Source organism: Stegostoma tigrinum, chromosome 29, assembly GCF_030684315.1.
Source record: "Stegostoma tigrinum isolate sSteTig4 chromosome 29, sSteTig4.hap1, whole genome shotgun sequence".
NCBI lineage: Eukaryota > Metazoa > Chordata > Chondrichthyes > Orectolobiformes > Stegostomatidae > Stegostoma > Stegostoma tigrinum.
The window spans coordinates 19572111-19598944 of NC_081382.1; the positions used below are offsets into that span (position 1 = coordinate 19572111).

General features: G+C 39.9%; 1 protein-coding gene across 1 annotated transcript; it reads left to right on the forward strand.

Annotated features, from left to right (window-relative positions):
• The first annotated feature begins 1412 nt into the window (after positions 1-1412).
• Positions 1413-24222, forward strand: LOC125465525 (transmembrane protein 268-like). The gene is made up of 9 exons (XM_048559148.1): positions 1413-1484; positions 1596-1770; positions 4106-4215; positions 4837-4944; positions 6949-7095; positions 8223-8333; positions 15653-15739; positions 17388-17579; positions 24027-24222. The coding sequence occupies exons 1-9, from the start codon at positions 1434-1436 to the stop codon at positions 24189-24191; spliced, it is 1146 nt and encodes a 381-aa protein (XP_048415105.1). The 5' UTR covers positions 1413-1433; the 3' UTR covers positions 24192-24222.
• Positions 24223-26834: the final 2612 nt, after the last annotated feature.

Here is a 26834-nt window from a genome sequence, read left to right on the forward strand (position 1 = left end):
AAGTGGAGAGGAAAAATAGTCATCGACATAAGTTTCACACCTTGTATTATTGTCATTAACTGGTATCTGCAGTAAAATAAACCCAGATTTTAGTGTAAACTACTCTTCAGTAAGTATTTGCAGGTTTTCTTCATGAAAACTTCGCAGTTTTTCTCAATTGCAGACTTTAGTTATAAGCATAGCATGATTTCATTTTGTCTTGGGCATGTACCAGGCACTCTGCCATCAAATTGAAATGGTTCTGTATTTGCCCCCCCCCCCCCCTCCTCATCGCTCTTGCCCCCCTGACAGACAAAAAAGTCAATTTGTAGTTGAAAACTCTCTCCTATTCTCACATGTTGGACACTATTATTTAATACTTTCCAGATGTTATTTATAAAAGGTGCACAACCTAGTGAAAACCTCAATGCCTGGACAATGTTCCTAGCGTTCCAGAATAAGAATCCTGTTTCCAGCTGCTTTATTAACTGAACACCAGTAGCCCGCTCTACAGAGGTAACATGATTTAGATTAAGGAGTTTTTTCGGTCCGTTTGCGCAATTCGCTTCTGGCAACCTGTGATAACGCGTTCAGAAAGCTGTCTTGAGTAATTTTTACACAGCCGAAGATAGGATGGTGAACAAGGATGCATTGTTAAAGTAGAGCGGGGGAAGTTTGAATTGTACCTGTTGCAACCTCATGACTTGTTTGGATTTTTAAACAAGTTATTAAGTGTATTTTAAATTTACCGAATACAAAATATAGCTCTCCAAGTGAAATCTAAAGTCAGCTAGAGTGGAAAAAAAGAGCTAACACAAGCACTTAGGTTTTGCCACTGAATATCGCCTATCAATAAAATAAAAGGAAGGCAAATTTCAATTGAATTAATTTACTACATAATCTAGGTTTCAATCTTCGTAACTTTTGCGTTTTCAGAAATTAAGAAATTACACAGATCCAGTGTGTCTATTGCATTGATTTTGAAGATTGAAAACCCGCGCACAATGTTTCCAGTGTTCTGGGAGGCATTGCACCACTCCCCCCACCTGAAACATCACTATTTTATTCCTATTTCTCGGTGAATAGATCATCAACCGCGTAACGATAACATCGCAGCACTTGACTAATCGAATGGGTGAGGTCATTTTAAGAACATGGCTATAACTTAGACAATATAAATGTATGTGTAGGTATCCATCCCTGCCTTATTCCTCCAGTGGCAGTCAATTATATCTTCAGTTTGAGTTAGGTTTTACGCGAAATAAACATATACTGCTTGATAGTATATATATGCTGTTTAGTGGAAACTAGACAAACTTATGCGGAAAATGGCAGATTTAAAGATAAAATGGTGGTACTGGAGCTCGAGTGGATGATAAATATGGGAGGAGAATAATTAAGCTGGATGTCTGTTTCGGTTTGAATTTCCGACATCAGATTGGTCATTCTATCAGATGTCATATTGCAGTTTGGAGAGCAGTATAGTTGAAGCACTTTGTTTAAAGGTTTGCCTCTCTATCGTGGGGTGATCTGACGTTACTTTCTGCATTTTGTCACCGGGCAGGTTTGATTATTGATGAGTTCACGGATTAATGAATTCTCAATCCTTTCATTAGCAGGAGTGGACATGCCGAGAAACTGGTGGGGGTGGTGTTCAACGAGCCGCCGTTGATGGGAATGAGGAAAGACAGGTCTCATCCATTTGTAGAAGTATGGCTTATGGAATAGAGCACAATTCTCATACCGTTTCTACAAGGCATCTTCCAGCAGAACGGGACGGCTGGTTGAAAGGTCAGGTCTGTGTACTTTCCACAACAGTTGTCAGCAGTGATTGAACTGGAGATGTCGCATCTGTTGTTGTGCATTTCAATATTGATTGGTTCAATCTAATTTTTAAAATGTATTTTGGGATAAATTATTTGAAGTCTGTCTAAGCTATATAGTAATGTAGTAATAATTGTACTTAACTGACAATGCTCAGTGCAAACAATTGGATTCTAAAACTGAGTATCATTAATGAAAAGAATTTTGCCACTTGTTCAGGCTGGAGTTTATGGAAAGGTCATACAGAGTCCTCTTTAAGTAGAGGATAAGGGAAGAACCTGAGCAGTTAACCAGCTGATTCACCACAAATTACTGAACTTGGTCTGCTGTTCAATATTGCCCCGAATACAGCCCAAAATGCACTTGACAGACCCTCATTGGTCAGAAGGTTGGGTGTTCAGGCTCTACTCCAGCACCAAAAACTTGTATTTAGACAGTATCTTTTAAACCTAACAAAATCCTTCAAGGAATTTTGAAGAACGTTATCAGCACTACAGGCTGCATGCTGGCTCCGTGGTTAGCACTGCTGTCTCACAGCACCAGGGACCCTCGGGTGACTATCTGTGTGGAGTTTGCACATTCTCCCTGTGTCTGTGTGGGTTTCCTCTGGGTGCTCCGATTTCCTCCCACAGTCTAAAGATTTGCAGGCTAGATAGAATGGCCATGCTAAACTGCTCATAGTGTTCAGGGATGTGTAGATTAGGCGGGTCTGGGTGGGATGCTCTGTGGGTCGGTGTGGACTTGTTGGGTCAAAGGGCCTGTTTCCACACTGTAGGGATTCATGGTCAATGAACACTATCAAACCACAATAGAAACTAGGTTAAGATAAGGGCATATTAGGACAGGTTGAACAAAGATGTAGCTTTAAGGAATTTCTCAAAGGAGAGGAGAGGGATAAAGAGGTGAATTCCAGAGCTCAAACCTTCAAATATTTCATTGAGTGAAGGGTATGTCAGGCTGTCACTGCACCAATCCATGATAGCACTAATTAATATAAAACTGCTTCATACTACATGTATCTCTCCAAACTGGACTTTTTTGTTCATTCGTGGGATGTGGCCATTGCTGGCTAGATCAGCATTTACTGCCTATCTTGAATTGCCTTGGAGAAAGAGGTAGTAAGGTACATTCTTGAAAGGCTTCAGTTCTTGGGTGTGGGAACACCCACAGTGCTTTGTTTCATTATTTGTTCACAGGATGTGGGCTTTGCTGCCTGGGATAGCACAATGTTCATTCATAATTGACCTTGAGAAGGTGGTGAGCTGTCGTCTTGAACCACTGCAATCTATTTGGTGTTGTTACACCAACAATACTGGTTAGGAGAGAATCCTGGATTTTGATTAATGACAATGCAACAAACACCAATATAATTCCAAATCAAGATAGTGAGTGGCATGAAGGTGATCTTGAGGGCTTTTAAGTTCCTGTGTATCTCCTTCTCATTCCTTCTAAGTATTTCAACCAATCATAGAGTCATACAGCAGGGAAACAGACCCTTTAGTCCAAATAGTCCATGCTGACCATGTTCTCAACTAAACTAGTTCCACCTGCTTGTATATGGCCCATATTGCTCCAAACCTTTCCTATTCACGTACTTATCCAAATATCTTTTAAGTAATCTGGAGATTGATAGTTCCTCCAGACTCAATGGAGCCTTAATAAAATTCTGCAGTGCATTTTGTAGATACTTTACACTGCTGCTACTGAATGGATTGAGTGAATGTTAAGGTCCTTTATATGTTTGTAGGATGATTATTCACACTTCATAAGTAATTAAATGTCTAGTGTTATAAAAGCTAGTCTCGATTCAACACGCAGTGGTTTGCATGATATCTTTAACTTACAATTTAGTCACCTATATATTTGTGGCAGGTTTATATATAATAGAAGGCAGTGCTGTCCTGTTACTAATATGCCATATATAGATATCATCATACGATTGGCTTTTGGGTTTGTTACAAATTAGTTTCAAGTGGCTCCAAATTATAATTTGTGGTGATGAATGAATGATATATTTGAAATCATTGGATTAAAACATTTGGAGTTATGTAGTATAATAGCTTGTAACAGCATATAGCCAAATATTTTAGGCTAATCTATCCTATGATCCTTTCAATGTACAGTGCAAATGATATAAAATCTACATTAGATAAACACATAGCAAATAATGCAGATTAATTGATGAGGTAAGTAGATGGGCCTGTTAAATCGTAATTGTATTTATTGGTTGCGTAGCATTGAATTAACTTTCAGATGTCGTTCATTTTGGTCATCATTTGATACCTTATTTTTCATATTTTAGTGCCTCAAAATGGTCAAGTGATTCTGGCTCTAAGCAGTAACAACTGCTGTTGGTCCCAAGATTTTGATATGGATGCCTGTGTGAGGAGGTTGGAGGGATTGGGATTTCAGGTACAGTATTTTTGTTACAACTAATTCCTTGTGCTAATCCTGCCCTGCTTGTCCCATTATTCAAGAGTATTTACATTTTGCAAAGAGATGCAAATAACTGAGAAGCCAAATTACAAGAATGTGAGTATCCAGTTCTTAATATGACAGGTGCTGACTGTCAGCGGCCTAGCTTTTGGTTCTGTAAATATTGCTTTGACTTTGTTTTGAGGGAGAAGTGAGTTCAGTTTGCAGCTCTTTCTCTTAATCATTTTATTCTTGTTGCAAATTTCAAAGATAGATATTCTAAATGATTGCCAAATATTGACTGCTGAGCTACAAAGGTGTAATTTTTAATGTGAATGATGCATTAGGCATGTGGAATGCAGTGCTAATTCTTACACAACATTTCACAATAACAGGGAGCAACCCTCGGCATCTAAATGGTCATTGGATAAACATATGGATGATAATGGAATAGTGTAGGTTAGATGGCCTTCCGATTGGTTTCACAGGTCGGTGCAGCATTGAGGGCCGAAGGGCCTGTACTGCGCTACAATGTTCTTTGTTCTAACCTTTTACATTTCCCTCAGTATCTGGCATTCATTACTTATCTAAGGCTATTCTTTCTTTCCCAAACTACAGATATCTTTAGGCATCTACAGGAAGCAAATTACAAATTTACTAAAGGATTCAGCTATACGAAGATACATGTTCTTTAACTCTCGGGCCTTCAGGCTGGTGTTGGTTACAGTAAGTTTTATTGTACTGGGAAAGGAAAATAATGTAAAGACAACACTGTGAAATTCATTAGTACTAGTTCAGTGAAAGTATTTTTAATTATTTTCTGCATTAGCGGAAGGTTCTTGTCAAAATGGCCCAGGAGCTATTGAAGATACTAAAGTAAGTCTGCAATATGAAATTAAACACATTCCTTTTTCATGAAGCAAATCAAAACTTCACAGGACAGAAAAAAAACAAAAGGCAGAACAGTATTAAAGGGGTGATTGTAAATTTGCTGCCCATTTTACAGTTCTCCTGAAATCAATAGAAATAAATCAAATGATGGTCAAATTGGTCAGTCAACTAACTCACTGTTACTCATTTTACAAGGTCATTCAAAATCGCACCCAGATTGTCTGTCTGACATTCTTTTAAATATTAGATTTGTGAATGCTTCAAGCTTCAGATTTAAATTTGACTTGTTTGCATAACCGTTTAGAACCACTGTATATATCTGGTTCCTATGTCTGGCAGTTTCTGCTTCTAAGTGACAAATATGGGCAGAATGTTTATAGTGGATGGCAAATTCCATTACAAGGAATTATTATGACAGCTCTCATTCGGAGACAACTCTCTCAGGATGAGAGTGAGGACTAGATTGCTTATGTTGAAGTTGTCATCCTCACAATTATGAGGAATTTGTAGCCCAGTTTACATATTATTCTTTGAAATGTTTGACTGTCCACTTGATTGCATTCTGTTAATTTAAGCCCAGTTAAAAATTACACCTAGGATATAGTCTATAATAGGCAAATAATCTTAAATTTACTCTCTTATTGAACAAAACAAGTGTGTGTGGTAGAGTGGGTGGGGTTTATGAAAATTTCAGCAAGTTCATTTTTAACTACTTTACATGGGGAGAAGAACCTCCTGTGTTACCTGTAAATGCCTTCCTTTTCAAACTCAAGCTTATGATTAAGAGGTGTAAATATTCTTTCTTAAATTTCTGTGTAACTAGTGGGTATTTAGCCCAAGTCTCCAAGAACAGAATTAGGTCTGGATTCAGGTCCCACCTGCTCCAGTGGTGTGTAATAACATTTGTGAACAGGTTGATTAGAAAATATCTCCAAGGACAGGGTGAAATAATTTGGAAATTTGAACAGTTAATCATTCACAGAGGGTTCAGAGGAGTATATTTCAGTCCTCCCAAACTTCCTGATGCTGGTGTACAATCTTTTCTTACACAGTGCTGGAGTTCCGACACTCAATACATTTACATTGAGATTGGGCTAATGGAAATGAATACAGTGAGCGAGATCAATAATAAAGTAATTTTAAAACATAAGCAAAAACAAATTGTCAGAGATTAAAGCTGTGTATGTCAGTATTCAAGTCATTGTGCATTCCACGTGCTGATAGTAATTAATATCATGTACACATGTCCTCACCTACACTAAGATACTACAGCTGAGGAAAAAGTTTTGAGAAGTTGTGTCAGCAGCTCTTCTTCATTGACTATTCAACATAGAAGACCATAAATAAGCAAAAGTTGCTGTAGCATCCCTTGTGCATTATTTATTAGTTACATGTTTCAGTTTTGATGAGTGCAACTTGAAGAGTTGTGATCTCATGTCTCTTTTTAGCATTGTTTAAGTTTTGTACTGCCAAGCAGTTATGTGACCCTCTGTTAATGCAGCCCTCAGAGCTCAAGCAAGCAATTTCATTAAATGAATTTCTTGAAGAGTAAAATTGGCTCACTGATCCATTCCAGGTAATGGAGCAAGGTTGAAAAGTATTCCACAGAAACTGATAAAGGCAATCTGCAAAAAACAAACATAGCTACTCCAATTATAAGCTGATATTCTGTAACGGTATCTCCCTATTTTGTATCTTTCTAACCATTGTGAATCTCCACATCATAAATGTGTTCAGCTTTGATTTATTATTTTATATTAACAACAACATCCCACAAAAGTTTTAGATTTCACTAATATGGGTACTATCCATATGTATTTACAAAATTGTTTTTTGCAGATCTTCTACTTGATTGCCTGGGGAAACATATACTCCACCTTCCATCAACTCAGCATGAATGGTCTACTCTTCTACCTTCTTGTGAGCCTGGGTGCAACAGTTATCACCACCATCATTATACTGCTCCTTGATAGATACGCCAAGAAGGTATGAAGAAGAAAGTTATCATTGTTCAGTAATTAATTGTAGGGGCATCCTGATTTTGATCCAATGTTTAATGTCCATGACTGCACATCTAATGAAATCCTCAGTCTTACCGGTCTGTTAGGTGAGGATTATGGATGGAAATTCAATTGTCCCCCAGGAGAAATTGACTGTTGAAACTGTCAACTATATAGTATATGGATGTTAATTATATTCAGGGTGTGGTGGTAATTGGGAACTCGGCTGTAGAGAAGTGGGAAGATGGTTCATGATAATCAATAAGTGTTTGGAAATAAAATTTTAAGTATATAAAGACTAAGTTCTAACCTTCATTGCCTGGTTATCTGAGACTTCCAAACCGCTTCAGTTCAGTGAGTGAAAAACAGAATCAGAACTTGTCTCATAGGAGATTACTTACCTCAAGGTTTTTGGTCAAGGAATTGTCTGAGAGGTAGGAAAGAAGAGGAAATTTGAATTTACACAGCATTTTTCAATTTATTAAATAACTCTGTGTTGTTCAAATAAAATCTAAATGTAATCGATGAAGCATTTGACTTTATTTTAATGGTTTGAAGCTAATGACAGTTTGACTGTTTATAACTTCAGAGTTTGCATGGTCAAATTCCAGATGACAATCATTTCCAATTGGTTTTGGATTTTCATTTTTTTTGAGGGGCTGTCTTTTGCTTCTAGGAATGAGAGGTGTGACAGCTAGGAGTAAAACACTTCTGCTTTGTAGAAATACTTCCAGGCAAAACATAGGTTGAACAGAAGACAAGATTATTCAAATTTCCCAACAATGTTCCAACTACAGATGGGTGTTTTCACTAAACTAATATGAACTTTAAATCGTGAATTTTGGCCATGTTATCAATGTGAGTTTTGAAAAGAAACTGAGAATTGTAGCTTTACTGTGCTTTTGTGTTCACTTAACATTCTACTGGTTTGTTGCTAGCTAAATTCAGTGCACAGATGAAATTTGCAGTCAAGGCTGGATTGAAGCTCATGATGAAAGTGTGATGTGATTATCCTCCCAGCTCATAGGTTCCTTTCTTTTAACAGATTTCTTAATGAATAAATGACTTGTTCTGATTTAATACCTTTAGTTGTTTTATCTATCTCATTTCCAGGTAAATATAAACACAGATATGCGGCTTGCTGCTGTGAATGAAATATTAATGAATCACAATCTATTGGTGGGGGTCACAGATACCATGGAGGGCTTCCGAAGCATACTTCAAGTATCCCTTTTACCATTAAATTTTGAACATGTTGTTAACAGAACAGATCTGTGTCTATAGTTGCAACAGAATTAAATGTTTATATCTACAATTCTCTAGAAAATAATAATTAGCATTTACCATTTCTGTCTTCAGGTTTACCATAAAAAGCCATATTTAGCTTACTTTGAATAGTCAAATATAATTTGACTAGTATTACATTTGATTATTAATTATACCATTACTTTATCACCAGAACAAAATGCAACTTCAAGAAAGAAGCATTCAATGGATCAATTGACATCCACACAACTCTTACTCCCAAAGAAGTCACTTTTATGTCGGTAAATATATTCAACATTTTGTGCATAACAAGGTTCTTTGAACAATAAATGAATAATGAGATAATTTGGTAGCGTTATATTATTTCACTTTGTAATCTGCATATTGTGCTGTAATCTGTTTGAAGGACTGAAATGCTGAAATTGAAAACCCTCAAAGCAGCACTGAAGTGTCATCTCAGTTGTGTTCCAGTCTGTGAGAGCATCAGAGGAAACTGCTATCAATTGGGCCAGGGCTGACATTTTAGAAAGTTAAGGACTAAGTGAATAGCCAAAATGTTGATAACTGCTTTATTTTTTGATTTTAGATTATTATTTAATCGTAAAGGTAGTAGTTTCAGGAGGTGAGATAACATGGTGTAGAGCTGGATGAACACGGCAAGCCAAGCAACATCAGAGGAGCAGGAAGGCTGACGTTTCGGGTCCAGACCCTTCTTTAGAAATGGGGGAGGGGAAGGGGATTCATTTCTGAAGAACGGTCTAGACCCGAAACGTCAGCTTTCCTGCTCCTCTGATGCTGCTTGGCCTGCTGCGTGCAGCTAGCTCTACGCTGTGTTATCTCAGATTCTCCAGCATTGGCAGTTCCCACTATCTCAAGTTCAGGAGGTGGTTAGCTATCAATTCGCAATAACAGTGTCATTAAGCTGTAATGTTTGTCCTGATTTAATGTCATTGGAAACATGACACACGCTACTTGTGAAAGGTCACCGTACCTGGTGCAGTAACAATTTTTTTTTTATCATCTAAGAATGCAAATATGGAACTTTTTTTTCATTTGGGCAATCTGAAGAATAAAGTTGCCATGCAATATTTCAATTTTGTGATCCAAAAAGCTGGTTTCCACTAACTGTCTGATTTCTAACAGTCAACTGCAATCTACTTCAGATATTTTCTTTGATTTTTTGGGTTTATATTCAAAGCATGTCAAGTTTTTTTTTTAGTTTTAATCTGAATGGAGCTGCTTTCAGATTTGGTCTGAATCAATCTCTACTACTCTTGCAAACAATAAGGAAGTTTGACTCATTTTTTGAAACCAATGGTTTGTAGCAGCATTTTGTTACTTGGTTTTGTTTTTGGTCCTGTTTTCTTTTAAAACGATAATCTCTGCAGTGATTTTATTTCTGTTTCATCCTTGCTCTAGCTTCTCAAACAATCTGATTCTCCCGTATTGCTTTTCTTTTTCCTCTTGTTGAAAAACTGTTACTACTTTTATTCTTCAATATTAAAGCTTTTTAAATGGTACTTCTTTCTTTGATAAAATATATATAACATGTTATATTTTGGGATTTGGATTTAAAATCAAGGAAGAGGGCAGAGACTGATGTTCTGTGAACGTTTTTATTTTAACCAAATCAATAGATCATTTGGAGCAATGACCTAAGTATATCGATTTTTACAAAAGTATGTGACTGCAGTCAAGTGTTAATGGATAAATTGTCACACTGTTGAGCTTTTGACAGAAGAAACACTTTAAGGCTATTAGTTTAGTTTTGACAGAAGGTTCAAATTTTCAGTTCGGCGAGAGGGAGCAGGAGAATCAAATATTTCATTCAGGAGAACCAGTCACACTAGCCAGAATGTTTTGGTTTGTGGAATTCTAAACTAGAAGGCCTTATATATAAATCTCCATGTTGTAGAATGGAAACAGTTTAGATCATCAGAATTGTTAAAGGTTCAAACCAGTGAGCTCAGAAAAAAATCGTAAAATTGTTTCCACTTTCTGCTCTGCCATTCGAACATGGCTGATATGTTTCTCAACTCCATTCTCTTGCCTTCTTCCCTTATCCCTTGATCTCCTTACTAATCAATACCTTATCTAACTCTTAAATGTACTCAATGACTTGACCACCACAGCCTTCTGCAGCAATGAGTTCCACAGAATCACTACATTCTGGCTGAAGAATGTTCCTCCTTTATCTCAGCTCTAAAGGTAATTTCCTTCAGCTTGAGGCTGTGCCTTGTGTCCTAGTCTCTCCTACTAGCGGAAACACCTATTCCACATCCATTCTATCCAGGTCTTTCAGTATTCTGAGTTTCAATAAGATTCTCTTTCACCTTTTCTAAATTCCATTAAGTAAAGACACAAAGTCCTTAGCTACTCCTGGGACAAGCCCTTCATTGCAGAGATCATTTTTAAAAGCTTTCTCTGGAACCTCTTCATTGCCAGTACATCCATCCTTCGATATAGGGTCTAAAAATGCTCACAATGAACCAAATGCATTCTGACCAGAGCTTTATATGGCCTCATCAGTGCATCCCTGCTCTTTTATTCGAGCCCTCTTGAAATGAATGCTAACATTGCATTTGCCTTGCTCATCACCAACTGAACCTGCATGTTAACCTTTAGAAAATCCTGAGCTAGGCCTCCTAAGTCCCTTTGTGCTTCAGATTTCTGAAGCCTTTCCCCATTTAGTAAATAGCCTATGCCTCTATTCTTCCTACCAAAGTGCATAACCTCACACTTGTCCACATTATCTTTCATTTCCCACTACTTTGCCCACTATCCTAGCCTGCCCAGGACCTTCTGCAACCTCTGCAGTCCTTAACCCTGCCTGCCCCTCCACCTATCTTTGTGTCATTTGCAAACTTAACAACAATGCCCTCAGTTCCTTCATCCAGATCAATTATGTATAAAGTGAATAGTTGTGGCTCCAACACAGATCCCTGTGGAACTCCACTGTTTACTGACTGCAATTGTGGAAAAAAAACTTAACCCCATCCTCGGTCTTCAGCCAGTCAATCAAATCTCTTTCCACGCCAGTACCTTGCCCTAACACCATTGGCTCTTATCTTATTCTGCTGTCATATACACAGTGTATTCTTGTCTGGAGAGATAGTAGGAACTGCTGATGCTGGAGAATCTGAGATAACACGATGTGAAGCCGGATGAATACAGCAGGCCAAGCAGCATCAGAGGAGCAGGAAAGTTTGATGTTTTGGGTCGAGAAGAAGGGTCTCAACCCGAAATGTCAAGCTTTCCTGTTCTTCTGATGCTGCTTGGCCAGATGTGTTCATCAAGCTTCACACCATGTTGTTCTTCTCTGGATATGCTTCAGTGACCATCTAGCAGAATTGTAATCTAACCAGCTAGGCTAATATCTAGGATCCAACTTCTCCAGTACTACTACCAACTGGGAGCATAACATTTTGTGTCTCTGCACCCTTTCAATCCAGCCTTATAAACTCTTAAGCAATGTATTGTGTTGTTGCTTTCTATGGCTCTCACTTGATTGCTATTGATTGGTGACACAATCCCCTATAGCATCTTCAATAATTTTGTTTCCTGTAGTACTGGTATGACTTGTTGGGTGGGGTGCTGCCATTGGGCACAGTTTGGGCCATATTTCACCCATTCACTGATGTTAATTTGTCTTTTTTTCCAACAAGACCTTCAGAGCATCCTGAAAATGTTTTCCTTATTCTCTTGGACTGGGTATCATCCTTAAGTTGTGAAAAGAGGACCTGCTTTGGCATGCAGTGGATGCAACATCCAGACCAGCGCAGCTGTATTTGCACATGGTTTAAATGCTGGAGGCATTTTCTTATTAGCACAATAATCTATACCTTTACCTCTTATAATTTTTTTTATTCATTCATTGGAATGAGTGCGTTGCTGGCTGGGCCGGCATTTATTGCCCATCCCTAATTGCACTGATGGTAGTTAGGAGTCAACTACATTGCTGTAGGTCAGGAGCTAATGTAATTCAGACCAGGTAAGAATAGCAGTTGCCTGCCCAAAGGATGTTTGTGAACCAGATAGGTTTCTTACAAAAATCAACAATGGATTCATGGTCATCATTAGAGACTTAATTCCAAATTCTTTATTGAACTCAAAATCCCCATCTACTGTCGTGGGATTCAAACCCGGGTCTCCCGATTAGCGATAGCGATAGCGATAGGGTTAGGGTTAATACCCAGGTTAATACAACTAGGCTGTTGTCTCCCCTAATTATTCTATAAGATAATAGATCTGCATGTAGTAGGGAGAAATTCAAACTCTTTTTGAGCAAAGAAATGACGTTGGGCAGTGTTATATGATGGATCCATATCATGATATGAGAACTATCTGGTAAATTTGCTGCAATAACCTTCTTTGGTGGTAGGGATCTCTAGGACCTGTTTGGTCTGGTATGGTAAAGGCAAATCACCTGATAGCATAACCAGAAGAAATTCATGTCTTAAATGAGATGGAGTTTATTGCATGATAGCAACTATTTGCAAGTTACATTGGTATGAAGACTGCTGTTATTGAAACAGAATGAAACCTCAATCTCGACTTGATTGGTTTCCCCCTCCCCCACCCCCCATTTGAGTTCATTTGATGTCACTACATTAGGCAGTACTTAATGTACTCCTCAGCATTAGCCTGTTCAGACCCTAATAGAAAATCTTCCCCCTCTAGACTTTTTTCTATAATAATAACGTTCACCAGTACCATATCTGCCTCAATTTACTGTCTTTCCAAGGGATCTAAAAGTTTTACTATTCTGTCACAACGCATTCTCTTTCTTTCTTGGAAGATTAGTAGGTCTCAGGGTGGCAGACTGTTGACTCTGATTCTGTTTCTGATAGTGATTGTCCTTTTGAACTGGAGGACCTAATATTTTTCAGTTCTGAGGTTCTCTTTGTGCTGAAACAGGCAATTATTCCATTGAAATATCTGGAGGACCATTCAGCTCCTTCATGGAAGATACTGTCCTGTTGAAACAGTTATTTTGTTTTCTTGCAGAATCTGGGAGTTTTGAGCCAGGTGATTTCTTCTTCACCTGTGCTGAATTTATGAACATTGGTCATTCCGTCTCAGTGTTGACTTCCCTGGGAGTTGCATGTACCACATTTTCTACCTGAGTGAGCAGATTTTTATTCTCCAGCTACTGGAAAATCTGTGTTGAAGTATGTAGTCTCAACTTATTCATTAGGTTGACACTTGCATTTGCCCTCCCATTGCATTACTGGCCAAATGAACATGTTCACTTCCTCAGTCATACTGTTTAAGGATTGCTTCTTATTTGACATGACCTCTGTCACTGGTACTGCTGATTCTGCTTGAAGATAAAGAAATATAAATGTTCTGGTTATACTTGTCTTCTCAGCATTTGATATCAGTCAGGACCCACACTTCATAATTCATTCATCGTGCTGTGTTGCAGATTAAATGACTTCATTTAAATATTTATCAATTAACTCAGCTGGAGTATACTGTACTCATTAGTTTTCTCATCTTTTTGCATCCTCCCAAACAACAATGTTGATAGGAGTGGAAAACATTTCTGCTAAACTTATATCACTGTATATTTCTATTCTGTTCTCAATATGAAACAATTCTCTATGCTAACAGATAATATCAATGGCGTCAATCTTCTCTTGCAGTTCCAACATAAGTTTCGGAATCCTATTAAATCTTCTGTTGGTTGTCTGATACAAATTTAATTGAGCCGTTGAAGCACAGTTGTATGTTCTTTATATGTTTGGTGAGAATAGCTGTTTCTGGAACAGTTATGACAAAGCTGGCTTGAACCTGTTGCTTGAGCTTTTGATTTAGTGTCTAGTTTGGGGGGAAAAAAATTGTTTTCTCCAAGATGACCAATTCTGAATTTTATTTGGTCTATTACTGAAATCTTCCAGGCAACATTAGTAATGCTGACATGCCTCCCTGTTATGATTATTTATTTTACTTTAAAGGCTTTTAATTCTGCAGTATGGCAATGCTATAGCTACTTTTCCTGCATTTGGGAGCCAAGATGGAAGATTTCCATCTTTTTTCAATAAAATGGATGATTCTCACCTTTTTTTTTTTGTTCCCCCACAGTTTTTCTGAATCCTACACACAGTGGCTTTAGTAAATAATTTCCTTTTCCTTACCTGGTATACTAAATGTAGTTTATTGCACAATAACTACTGGAAAGAAGTTATATTGTTATGATTAATACTGCTTCTAAGAGCATGATGTCCAATCTTACTTGGCGGCATGGTGGCGCAGTGGTTAACATTGGTGCCTCTCAGCACCAGGACCCAGGTTTGGCTCCACCTTCGGCGACTGTCTATGTGGAGTTTGTAGGTTCTCCCTGTGTCTGTGAGTTTTCATCGGGTGCTCCGGCTCCCTTCCACAGTCCAAAGATGTGCAGGTTAGGTGGATTGGCTGTGCTAAATTGCCAGTAGGATTCAGAGATGTGTAGATTAGGGGGGATAGGTCTGAGCGGGATGCTCTTTGTGTTGGTGTGAACTTGTTGGGCCGAAGGGTCTTTTTCCACAGTGTAGGCGTTCTATGATACTTCTTCCAGGTCCGAAGCCGCTCCCCCTGCTTAAATCCATATGATCCTATTATCCTATGGGGTTGAGCTTAATGCACTCCTCAGAATTAATCCTTTCAGATTCTTAAACCCTTATACAACATGCAAGGTTTGAGCATGGGAGGTCTTTTGTGGCAGAATCTTGGTACTGAATGTGATATTTGGAGGCAGCCCATGTATATTTTTATTGCCTCTTCCCACCTAGAGAAACATCTACAGATTACCTGGGTTGTCACACAATCCCTTTGATGGATAATATCATAAAACACCAACAGGTAAGCAGTAGCTGGATGGCCCATTGGTGTCTGCACCTTACCCCTTTCACACTAATGAGCTCTGAGGTCCAATTTTTCAATGGGTCTCAATTGGGCCTTTCAAATTTCATTAAACTGGCATCCTTTTAAATTCTCCCCATCCACAAATGTCAATTTGCTCTTTTCATAAATGGATCACCTTGGGTGTGAAACAATGTGTGTTGTTCTCCACTTGGCAAATCAAGGCAATTCTTTTCTCCTTACTTCCTTTCTGAAATGTACAGTTTTGAATGGTCATATGTAAAACATTGTCTCATAATGTAAAATGTCAATTGTCATATTTCATTTTCTTTATAATTTCTTGTTAGTGCATATAGAGTGTCATGAGGGACTATGATATTACATTGTAGACACTCACTAGACTTGTCAGCCTACACCTTAACAATTCCTACCAGCTGTTGTTCGTATATTTTAACCTTGAGAAATGCAAAGAAGTTTTGACAACCCTGCTTGAGCAAAAAGAGATGGATATCTTTTTCCAGGTAATAAATGCATATTTGGCTTTTAAAGTGAATTTTAATTCTTGATCAAGAACTGTTAGTATTGGAACAATTTATGTAATTTTCACTTGTACCTCTGATCAGAGGCAAGATCAGTAGTCACATCAGTTCCATCTGATTTAGTCTGACACACATGCCATTTTATAGGGTAGGAAATGGACACAGACTCAGCTGGAAGGTGAGACCCATAACATTAGGTCTGCAGGGAGAAGAACAGCTCTCTTGACATGTATTCAGACTTTCATCGCTGACAACTTTAGTTGCCTGGAGCTAGATCCGCTTCAGATTTAGAACAGGTGGGCAGGCTTTGTCACTGGCTGATCCAACATCCCATGCTATCTGCTCCTCTGTCTGTGTAAATCCAGCTTACCAAGATGTATGCTCTCCTCCTGCAATGAGATACCGGAGAAAGGTGAGAGTGTTGGTAGTATCCTGTGTAAAGAGGAGAGATAGGTAGCACTCATGGAGGGTGGTTGTGAGCTCACAGTGCAATTAGTAAATTGGTTTTAGATGTTCACACAGGAAAATAAACCGATGCCCAGAGATAGGAGTGAATGGAACTACAAGATGCGTTATTCAGAGGATTGCTGTGCAGGAGAATCTGGAGGAGTCGTTGCAGAGTTTGGTACCAAGTAAAATGTAATCCACTTACCATTCCTGCCCTCCTGAGACCAAAACAATCTATATTCTTGCCCTTGACATCAGCCAACTCTGCCTCAGGGTACTGTGTCTTGATACTGTCACCTATGCCCCTGTTACCCTGGACTTGATTATTCTAAAACACTCTCTTAACTAGCCTTCTATCTTCCACTTGACTCAAACATGAGCTCACACAAAACTTTAATTGCCACCAACTTTTGTTCACCCATCATTTCTGTAATGGATGACTTATATTGACCTTTAGTCTGACAATGTCTTAATTCTAAAGTTCTCATTCTTCATTTCAAACCCCTGATTGCCCTGCTATTCATAACCTCTATTACCTCTTCCAGTACTGCAGCTGTCCAAGATTTCTGCATTCCTCTAATTCTGGTCCCATGCCTGATAATAATCACTCTAATATTAGAGATTATGCTTTTAGCTTCCTAGGTGTTACACTTTTGGAATTTCCTCCTTAAACCTTATCATTTTTCGAACCTTCTCTTCTCCTTAAAATCTACAGTGTTTGATTAACATTGTGGTCACCCAACCTAATACCTCCTTGTGCAATTTAGTGTCGGAAAATTCGTTTTAAATACCTTCAGAAATTTTCCAAACAAAGTATTAGCTAGTTGCAAGATTTTGTTGTTAGGAAATCTTAGATTAATTGTGTTTCATATTTTAATTTTACATGAAAAACTGATCTGAAAATGTGTTTAGGTATGATAGATCCTTTAGTGTGTCAATGTTTTCCATTCTTTGCTAGCAGGTTACAAGTTAAACAATGTTAGTTTGCGGTACTGATTAATGATGGCAGATGACTAACATTAACCCCAGCTACATTTAGTCTCTATTGGGATCTGCTGTTTTAAAATGTTGTTTGTCCCAATACTATTTTCTTGACAGGCAAATAATTACTTCAAGTTGTAGCATGTTTCGTGTATTGTACTGCACAAATTGTCTGATGCCTGAATTTATGCCTGATTTACAGTCCAAGTTACAAAAGCAGTTGAGCCATCTGTACCTGACAAATGGACACCCTGTTAATCTGCACGAGGAATTCCAGAGTAAGGTGATTGGCACCTCTGAGGAACAGCCCCTTTTGTCCAACAGTGGCAAGGTCCACAAATCTAAGTTTACCTTCAGTGAAATGACCAGTTTCGTCATGAAAGGTACCGCTGAGGTAACATTAAAATGTATTGTTTTCAACTGCAAGTGATACAGAGATGATGGATTTTTAAAATTCAGTTTAGTTTGTGCTTGATATTTTCCCTGTGCTAAAGAATTTTTTGGATCTCAGGAATTCACTACTCGAAAGGATAATGGAATCCGATTCAGTAGAAGCTGTCAAAAGGCAGCTGGATAAGTAATTAAAATGGAAAATCATAAGACAGTGGGGAATGTAATAGTGGGAAGTGGGATTAATTGGACAGCGAAAAGTGGACAAAGGCACTATGAGACATATGGCTTCCTTCGATATTGTATGGCCATCTGTAAGATTGTGCTGTTCCATGGATTGGCTTTCTGTTTTGAAGGTGCAATATGAATGTAAGTTAGTGTTGTTCCAAACACTGACAATAATCCAAATGCAATCTCCGCCCTCATAAAAACTTAGTAATTCTAATTTTACTATATTTACATTTTCTACTAGTTGTTTCTTTTTTTGAATTTCATGGACCTGGTGGTTTGAAAGGGTTGATTCTAGGCGTTGGGCCTTTGCTTGAAGTTTTAAATCTGAGCACTGAGGTCTGTTGGCATTATCGTGAGATATTTGTGGTTGAACTGGCCCATTACAATGTTCGGAATAGTGTGTAGCTATTGCCTTCAGTCCACTACTCATAAAGTCAGTGACAGCGGAACTAAAAGGATTTGCAAGAAACTTACCACAGAAGTGTCAGTGAGTGCAAGAACCTTTTTTTTTCTTTCTTGTGGAATGTTTTGAGACAATTGGGTGGATACTTCTAATTAAGTTGCAGTCAGCTGTGAGCTGTCTTGACTGATACTTCACACCAACATGAGTTCCTTTCTAGCTCACCGGGCAAATAGGATTTGTAATTTATAAAAAAAACACAAGTATTGAATATGATTTTGAATTTGCGTAGGACATTAGTTAATTCACACTTTGAATTTTCACAGAATGTAGAAATCTTATTACAGAGAGGCTATTAAAACCATGGAAACTGTGCAGTATAGATTGACTTTTGAACAATGTCAGAAATGGGCATTTATATTTTAAAAGCAACTGCTAGAAAATTTGGTACGTTTAAACTGGAGCAAAATGGATCAGGTGGCAGGCCAAGCATGTTTTAAAGTCCACAAGATGTTGCAGAGAGTAAATGATGAGAGACGACTTTCCCTACATAAGAAATTTGGTATCAAGTGATTATTGGCTCACGATAATCAGAAGTAGAATGATGGGGATGTAGCTCTTGAGACAGGAACTGTAACTTTTTTTTAAAAAATGATAAATATTCGAGAAGGTGTAATGCAAAAGTATATCAGGAGAGGCAGACGAATCAAGAACAGGAACTAAGGCAGATCATAAAACAGGAGAGAATAATTGCATGTTAAAAGGCATTACATTAATCTTGGGTGAAATTAATCTTTATGTAAATTTGTAAAATAAGATTGACAAAGTTAGCCATGAGAGTGAATTTATAGAGTATTCAGGGCAACATGTTGTGGATCCAACCTGGGTCCACGCTATTTTGGATCTAGTAATGTTTAATTAATGATCTCAGAGTTTTTTGAAAAAATTCCAGGAAACAGTGTCCAAAACCTGATAGAATTAGCGTTCATCTGAGAGTGAGAAACTCAGGTTGGAAAGAGCTATGCTAAACTTAAGGAAGGGTAATTACAAAGGCATAACGGCAGGGTTGGCCGAAGTGGACTAGGAAAGGAGTTCAGCAGAAAAGACTGTTGAGGAAAAATGACAGATGTTTAAGAAAAGAATTTGTAATTCATAACAAAGATATTTCCCAATGAGCAAGAAGGATTCTAGGAAGGTGATAAACTGAACACTGTTAACCCAGAAAGTGAAGGCTAGTATAAAATTGAAAGGGAGGGGAGATTTTGAAGCTGGTGAAGTCCTCCTTGACCTGTCCGTCCTCCCTGGACTGACGTATCCCCTCCCTACCTCCCCACCTATACTCTCCTCTCTACCTATCTTCTCCTCTATCCATCTTTGGTCCGCCTCCCCCTCGCTCCATCCCCCTCTCTGATGAAGGGTCTAGACCCAAAACAATATTGCAAACATATGTGATAAAGCAGAGGATTGGGAATGACCCAGGGAAAAAAAAGGGAGAAAATAAACTTACGCAATTTCGCAAGTAAAATAAAAATGGACAGCCGGGGCTTCTCTAAATATAAAAACTGAAGAACAGAGCCAAGGTGAATATGGGTCCCTGAGAGAGCAAGGCTGGGGAAATAAATATAAGGAAACAGGAAACAGCAGAGGAATTGAGTAAATATTTTGCATCACTCTTCACAGCAGAGAAAATCAATAACATTCCAAAAATACTACATAATTAAGGAGCTAAGGTTGTGAGGGTAAATGGGAGGTGAAGAACTATACAATAAATTTCACTATTGAACAAAATATGAATGAAACTGTGAGGCTGGATGAACACAGCAGGCCAAGCAGCATCTCAGGAGCACAAAAGCTGATGTTTCGGGCCTAGACCCTTCATCAGAGAGGGGGATGGGGAGAGGGAACTGGAATAAATAGGGAGAGAGGGGGAGGCGGACTGAAGATGGAGAGTAAAGAAGATAGGTGGAGAGAGTATAGGTGGGGAGGTAGGGAGGGGATAGGTCAGTCTGGGGAGGACGGATAGATCAAGGAGGCGGGATGAGGTCAGTAGGTGGGCAGTGGAGGTGCGGCTTGAGGTGGGGGGAAGGGATAGGTGAGAGGAAGAACAGGTTAGGGAGGCGGGGATGAGCTGGACTGGTTTTCAGATGCAGTGGGTGGAGGGGGAAGAGCTGGGCTGGTTGTGTGGTGCAGTTGGGGGAGGGGATGAACTGGGTTGGTTTTGGGATGCGGTGGGGGAAGGGGAGATTTTGAAGCTGGTGAAGTCCACATTGATACCATTGGGCTGCAGGCTTCCCAAGCAGAATATGAGTTGCTGTTCCTGCAATCTTCAGCTCGTCCCTGTCTCCCTAACCTGTTCTTCCTCTCACCTATCCCCTCTTCCCACCTCAAGCCGCACCTCCATTTCCCACCTACTAACCTCATCCCGCCTCCTTGACCTGTCCGTCCTCCCTGGACTGACGTATCCCCTCCCTACCTCCCCACCTATACTCTCCTCTCTACCTATCTTCTCCTCTATCCATCTTCGGTCCGCCTCCCCCTCTCTCCATCCCCCTCTCTGATGAAGGGTCTAGACCCAAAACAGCAGCTTTTGTGCTCCTGAGATGCTGCTTGGCCTGCTGTGTTCATCCAGCTCTACACTTTGTTATCTTGGATTCTCCAGCATCTGCAGCTCCCATTATCTCTTATCTATGAATGAAACTATTGGGGATAAAAGCTGATAGATTCCCTGGATTTGAAATGTCGCCTCCTAGACTTTAAATGTAGATGCAGCAATAATGGATGCATTAATAATAACCTTGCAAGAATTCCAAGATTCTGGAAATGCTGCAGAGGCTTTGAAAAATGCCAGTTGCAATACCCTCATTCAAAATGGGAAGATACAAAAAAATTAGAAACCAGTTAGTTTAACATCTGTTAACATCAAAAATGGTAAAATCTACTAGAAATGATGTAATAAAAGGAAACTTGGTACCATCCAGGACAAAGCAACCTGCTTGATTGGCACCACATCCATGAGCACCCACTCTCTCCACCACCGACTCAGTAGCAACAGTGTGTACTAGCAACAAGATGCACTGCAGAAATTCACCAAAAATCTTCAGGTAGCAGCTTCTAAATCCACAATCACTTCCATCCAGAAGGAAGAGGGAAACAGCGAAATGGAAGCACCACCACTCCAAGATTCCCTCCAAGTCATGCCCCATCCTGACTTGGGAATATATTGCCATTCTTCACTATCGCTGGGTCAAAATCCCTAATGACATTGTGGGTCAACGCACAGTAGGAGGGTACAGAAATTCAAGAAGGCAGCTCGCCACCACCTACTCAAGGGCAGCAATGGACAGGCAATAAATGCTGGCTCAGCCAGCAACATGCATGTCCCACAAATGAATAACCAAAAAAGCAGAGCATTTAGAAATAAATCTCTAATCAAATAGGGTCAGCTGCATGAAGGGGAAATCATGCCTGATTTCTTGCCTAGAGTTCTTTAGGGCACGATAGGTAAAGAGAAATCCAGAGATGTATATTTGGATTTTTAAGTGTTTGAAGAAGTACCACACATAAGGATATTAGAGAGCTTGTGGAGTTGGGGGTAGGATATTGGCATGAGCAGTGGATTAGCGAACTAATAGGAAATAGAGAGTTAGGGTAAAGAGAGCATTTTCAGGATGCCATTTGTAACTAGCGGAATACCACAGGGACCATTGCTAGGGCTATGATGTTTTATTTTATATATATATATAAATGACTGAATGACGAAAGTGAATCTACTTTTGCCACTTTTTCTGATGACGCACAATAAGTGAAAAAGCAAGTAATGAACATAACACAGAGTCTACGGGGGAATACACAATATAAGTGGGTGGGGAAAATCTTGTCAGATGAAAAATAAGGTGTAAAAATGTAAGAATATGCAATTTTTCAGAAGAATAGAAGAGTTGAATTTTGTTAAATGGGGAAAGACTGCAGAAAGCCACAGTACAGACTTGGATGTCCTCACAAAAAGCTAGCATGCATGTTCAGGAGGTAATAGGGAAGGCAAATGGACTGTTGTCCTTCAAAATCAGCACAACATTGTGGGCTGAAGGGCCTGTTCTGTGCTGTACTGTTCTATGTTCTATGTTCTAAAATGTAGGGAATGGAGTTGAAAAATAGGGAAGAACTACAAGGCTCCGGTTAGATCATACCTAGAACGTTGTGAAATATTTCCCCCCTATCTAAGGCAGTTCAGCAAAGAATCATTAGGTTGATCTTGGGTATGGAGGAATTTTGTTGTGAGGAAAAGATGAATAGTTTGGACTTGTACTCTGGAGTTTAGAAGAATGAGAGATGTTTTCGAAATGTGTAAGATTCTTAGGGGACTTGATAGGGTGGATATGGAGATGTTGTTTCTTCTTGTGCAAAGGCCTCAGACCAGAGGGTATAATCTCAGAGTAAAGGGTCACCCATCTAAAGCAGAGATGAAGTGGAATTTCTTGTCTCAGAGGGTGGTCAGTCTGTAGAATTCTTTACCACCGAGACCTGTGAAGGCTGTCTGGTTAAACATATTCAAAGCGAAGATAAATTTTTAATCAGTAGGAGAGTCAAGAGTTTTGGGGATAAGGCAGGAAAATGGACTTGAGGACCATCCCACCAGTTATCTTCTAATTGAAAGATGGAGGACACTTGATGGGCTCAACAGTCTACAGCAGCTCCTACATATTAAATACTGATGGTCTATTTAACAAGCTAAAATGTCCCCATTCCTTTGACCCCTAATTTCTGTCTGAATCACAATAGCACAGGATGTGGGGTCATTCACACATTAGGACACCAGACATTTTAGCAAAAATTACTTGTATTTCAAAAAAAAGCTAGAAAATAACAAGTTTAACTTGGTATTTACAGTGCCAACTTGGTCATGTAAATGAGAGGTTTGACATTGTTGTAAACTGGTGCTGCAGAAACGGTTTATTTACAATTTAAGATAGTTTGTCCAATTAGATCGACTTTTTAAACAACTATATCAAGAGCACTTTACAGTGTATTTTTCTCAAGCAAAATGTCTACAACATTCTTTTGTTCGTAGAACTCCACTCAGTCTAGTCTCTATCACCAAAGTGCAGTGCACAAAATGCAAACGTAATAAATAACTTACAAAAATGTCTGGGTGCATGGAAACAATTGTAGCTCTCTGATGTATTCAGGGCCTGCACTGATTCCAGGCTGATATTTAATTCTGTTAATACATTCAAGATTTCACACTTAAGGCTGAGTGCTTTACCTCATGAGAGCTTTCATGCTGGTAGACAAGTGTGAAAATTGCCTCTCCAGCAAAACCCCCATCACCCCTGACACATGGCTCCAATTGTATTCAGCTGGAAATTTGCCTTGAGTTTTGGAAAGATGTAGAAAGCAAGAAAAAACATTTACATTGGGATACAGAACAATGCAAGAGTGCTTTTGTAATGGATCTGTGAGCCCTTTTCATTGTCCCGCAATTGGTTTTGGCTCCTTAAGCTGTCAGCAGAGGTCATAAATGTGCATCGCCCAGATCAATGCTATGGAAACAGCCTCTAAAGAATGCATATTCTATTTACAGAGATGTTTCTGTTACTTTTTGCATTTGTTAGCAGCTACTTGCTGAAAACAATCAGCTTTGATCCAGCAAGGAGTGAGCAGTCCTAGAGAAAGCCTAGGTGATACAAATGTATGTGCTTCACATCAGTGAGCAAGGCATATTATTTCACATAGGACTGAGTTATCTGGGCTTAAATGTTAAGATTGCCAAGGGACTGTAGCTTCACTTGTAACTCATTTTATTTTTACCTTGCCTTGTAGGAAATCGCACGCTGTTTGCTGATCACATACAGTGGAGTTTATGTCAGGCTTTTAGTGACTCGTCAGCTACCTCCCTCTCCTGTGATTCACCAGGCTGCTCAGATTCCTGCACCATGCCTTTGTCAGTTTATACAGTACACTGTACTGAACCTCAAGAACATCTAAGAATATCACTTAAAAATGAAGTGAATTATTATCGTACAATTTGTAGTTAAAATAAATATTTTATAGCTTTAAATTATTACATGCAAGTGTCAGTGTGATTAGTCATTGTATGATTTATATTGAGTGAATGGATTGTTGTTGCTGAAGAGTGAATTCACAGTTTCTGCTTTATTTTTTGAGATGATGTGTGGCCCTTAAAAGGTATCGAAACTCAGTTTTGTGACTTTAGTAGGATTTTAAAAAATTCAATCATCAAATATGGGTACCAGCTGGCTGGTCAGCACTTATTGTCCATCCCTTCTTTCCCTCAAGGCAGAGATGGTGAACTACCTTCTTCAACAGCTACATTCCATGTGTAATAATATCCATAATGCCACTGGGGAGGTAGTTTCAGGATCTTGAGCCAGTGACACTGAAGGAACGTTGATGTATTTCCAGAAGTCAGAATGGTGAGTATCTTGGAGGGGACCGTCAGGGTGAAGGCATTCCCATGCATCTGCTGCCCTTGTCCTTCTAGATCAAAGCAGTCATAGGTTTGGAAGGTGTCAGAGATAATGGGAACTGCAGATGCTGGAGAATTCCAAGATAATAAAATGTGAGGCTGGATGAACACAGAGGGCTAAGCAGCATCTCAGGAGCACAAAAGCTGACGTTTCGGGCCTAGACCCTTCATCAAAGAGGGGGATGGGGAGAGGGAACTGGAATAAATAGGGAGAGAGGGGGAGGCGGACCGAAGATGGAGAGTAAAGAAGATAGGTGGAGAGAGTATAGGTAGGGAGGGGATAGGTCAGTCCAGGGAAGATGGACAGGTCAAGGAGGTGGGATGAGGTTAGTAGGTAGCTGGGGGTGCGGCTTGGGGTGGGAGGAAGGGATGGGTGAGAGGAAGAACAGGTTAGGGAGGCAGAGACAGCTTGGACTGGTTTTGGGATGCAGTGGGTGGGGGGGAAGAGCTGGGCTGGTTGTGTGGTGCAGTGGGGGGAGGGGCCGAACTAGGCTGGTTTAGGGATGCAGTAGGGGAAGGGGAGATTTTGAAACTGGTCAAGTCCACATTGATACCATTGGGCTGCAGGGTTCCCAGGCGGAATATGAGTTGCTGTTCCTGCAACCTTCGGGTGGCATCATTGTGGCAGTGCAGGAGGCCCACGATGGACACTCTCTCCGTGACTCCCTTGTTCGCTCCACACTGCCCTCCAACCCCACTACACCCGGCACCTTCCCCTGCAACCGCAGGAAATGCTACACTTGTCCCCACACCTCCTCCCTCACCCCTATCCCAGGCCCCAAGATGACATTCCACATTAAGCAGAGGTTCACCTGCACATCTGCCAATGTGGTATACTGCATCCACTGTACCCGGTGCAGCTTCCTCTACATTGGGGAAACCAAGCGGAGGCTTGGGGACCGCTTTGCAGAACACCTCCGCTCAGTTCGCAACAAACAACTGCACCTCCCAGTCGCAAACCATTTCCACTCCCCCTCCCATTCTCTAGATGACATGTCCATCATGGGCCTCCTGCACTGCCACAATGATGCCACCCGAAGGTTGCAGGAACAGCAACTCATATTCTGCCTGGGAACCCTGCAGCCATATGGTATCAATGTGGACTTGACCAGTTTCAAAATCTCCCCTTCCCCTACTGCATCCCTAAACCAGCGTAGTTCGTCCCCTCCCCCCCCACTGCACCACACAACCAGCCCAGCTCTTCACCCCCACCCACTGCATCCCAAAACCAGTCCAACCTGTCTCTGCCTCCCTAACCGGCTCTTCCTCTCACCCATCCCTTCCTCCCACCCCAAGCCGCACCCCCAGCTATCTACTAACCTCATCCCACCTCCTTGACCTGTCCATCTTCCCTGGACTGACCTATCCCCTCCCTACCTCCCCACCTATACTCTCTCCACCTATCTTCTTTACTCTCCATCTTCGGTCCGCCTCCCCCTCTCTCCCTATTTATTCCAGTTCCCTCTCCCCATCCCCCTCTCTGAAGGGTCTAGGCCTGAAACGTCAGCTTTTGTGCTCCTGAGATGCTGCTTGGCCTGCTGTGTTCATCCAGCCTCACATTTTATTATCATAGGTTTGGAAGGTGCTGTCTAAGGTGCCTTGGTGAATTTCTGTAGTACATCTTGTAGATGATACTCACTGCTGCAGTGGAGGGAATGAACGTTTGTGGATGTGGTGCCAAACTTTGTTCATAATGGTGTCGAGCTTTTTGAGTATTGTTGGGGCTGTACTTATTCAGGAAAGTATTCCATAAGATCCTGACTTGTGACTTTTAATTCAAACTAAAAGTGTAACTAACCGAGTCTAACTGCTGTGTAACTCCAGACTGGTATTCTAAACACTCCAAATTACAAAAAAAAATTAAATTCATGGACGAACAAGCACAGTCGTGTGGACAAGTATTGCATTTTGCATCTCCTTTGTATCCTGGGAGATTAAATTACAGCCAACTGTGGCAAAAGTAAAACAGGAGAATGTAAACAAGCAACCTTTTGGGAATTCAAAAATTCATTCAGCTTCAGCTCTGAACAGCCAGGAAGAGAGGTTGACTGTTTTGTGTTCAGTAGGTTTTCATTCTGCATCAAAGATAGAAGACCAATTTGTGCACAAAGTTACCTGGTGTTCTGCAGTTGTTGTTATTT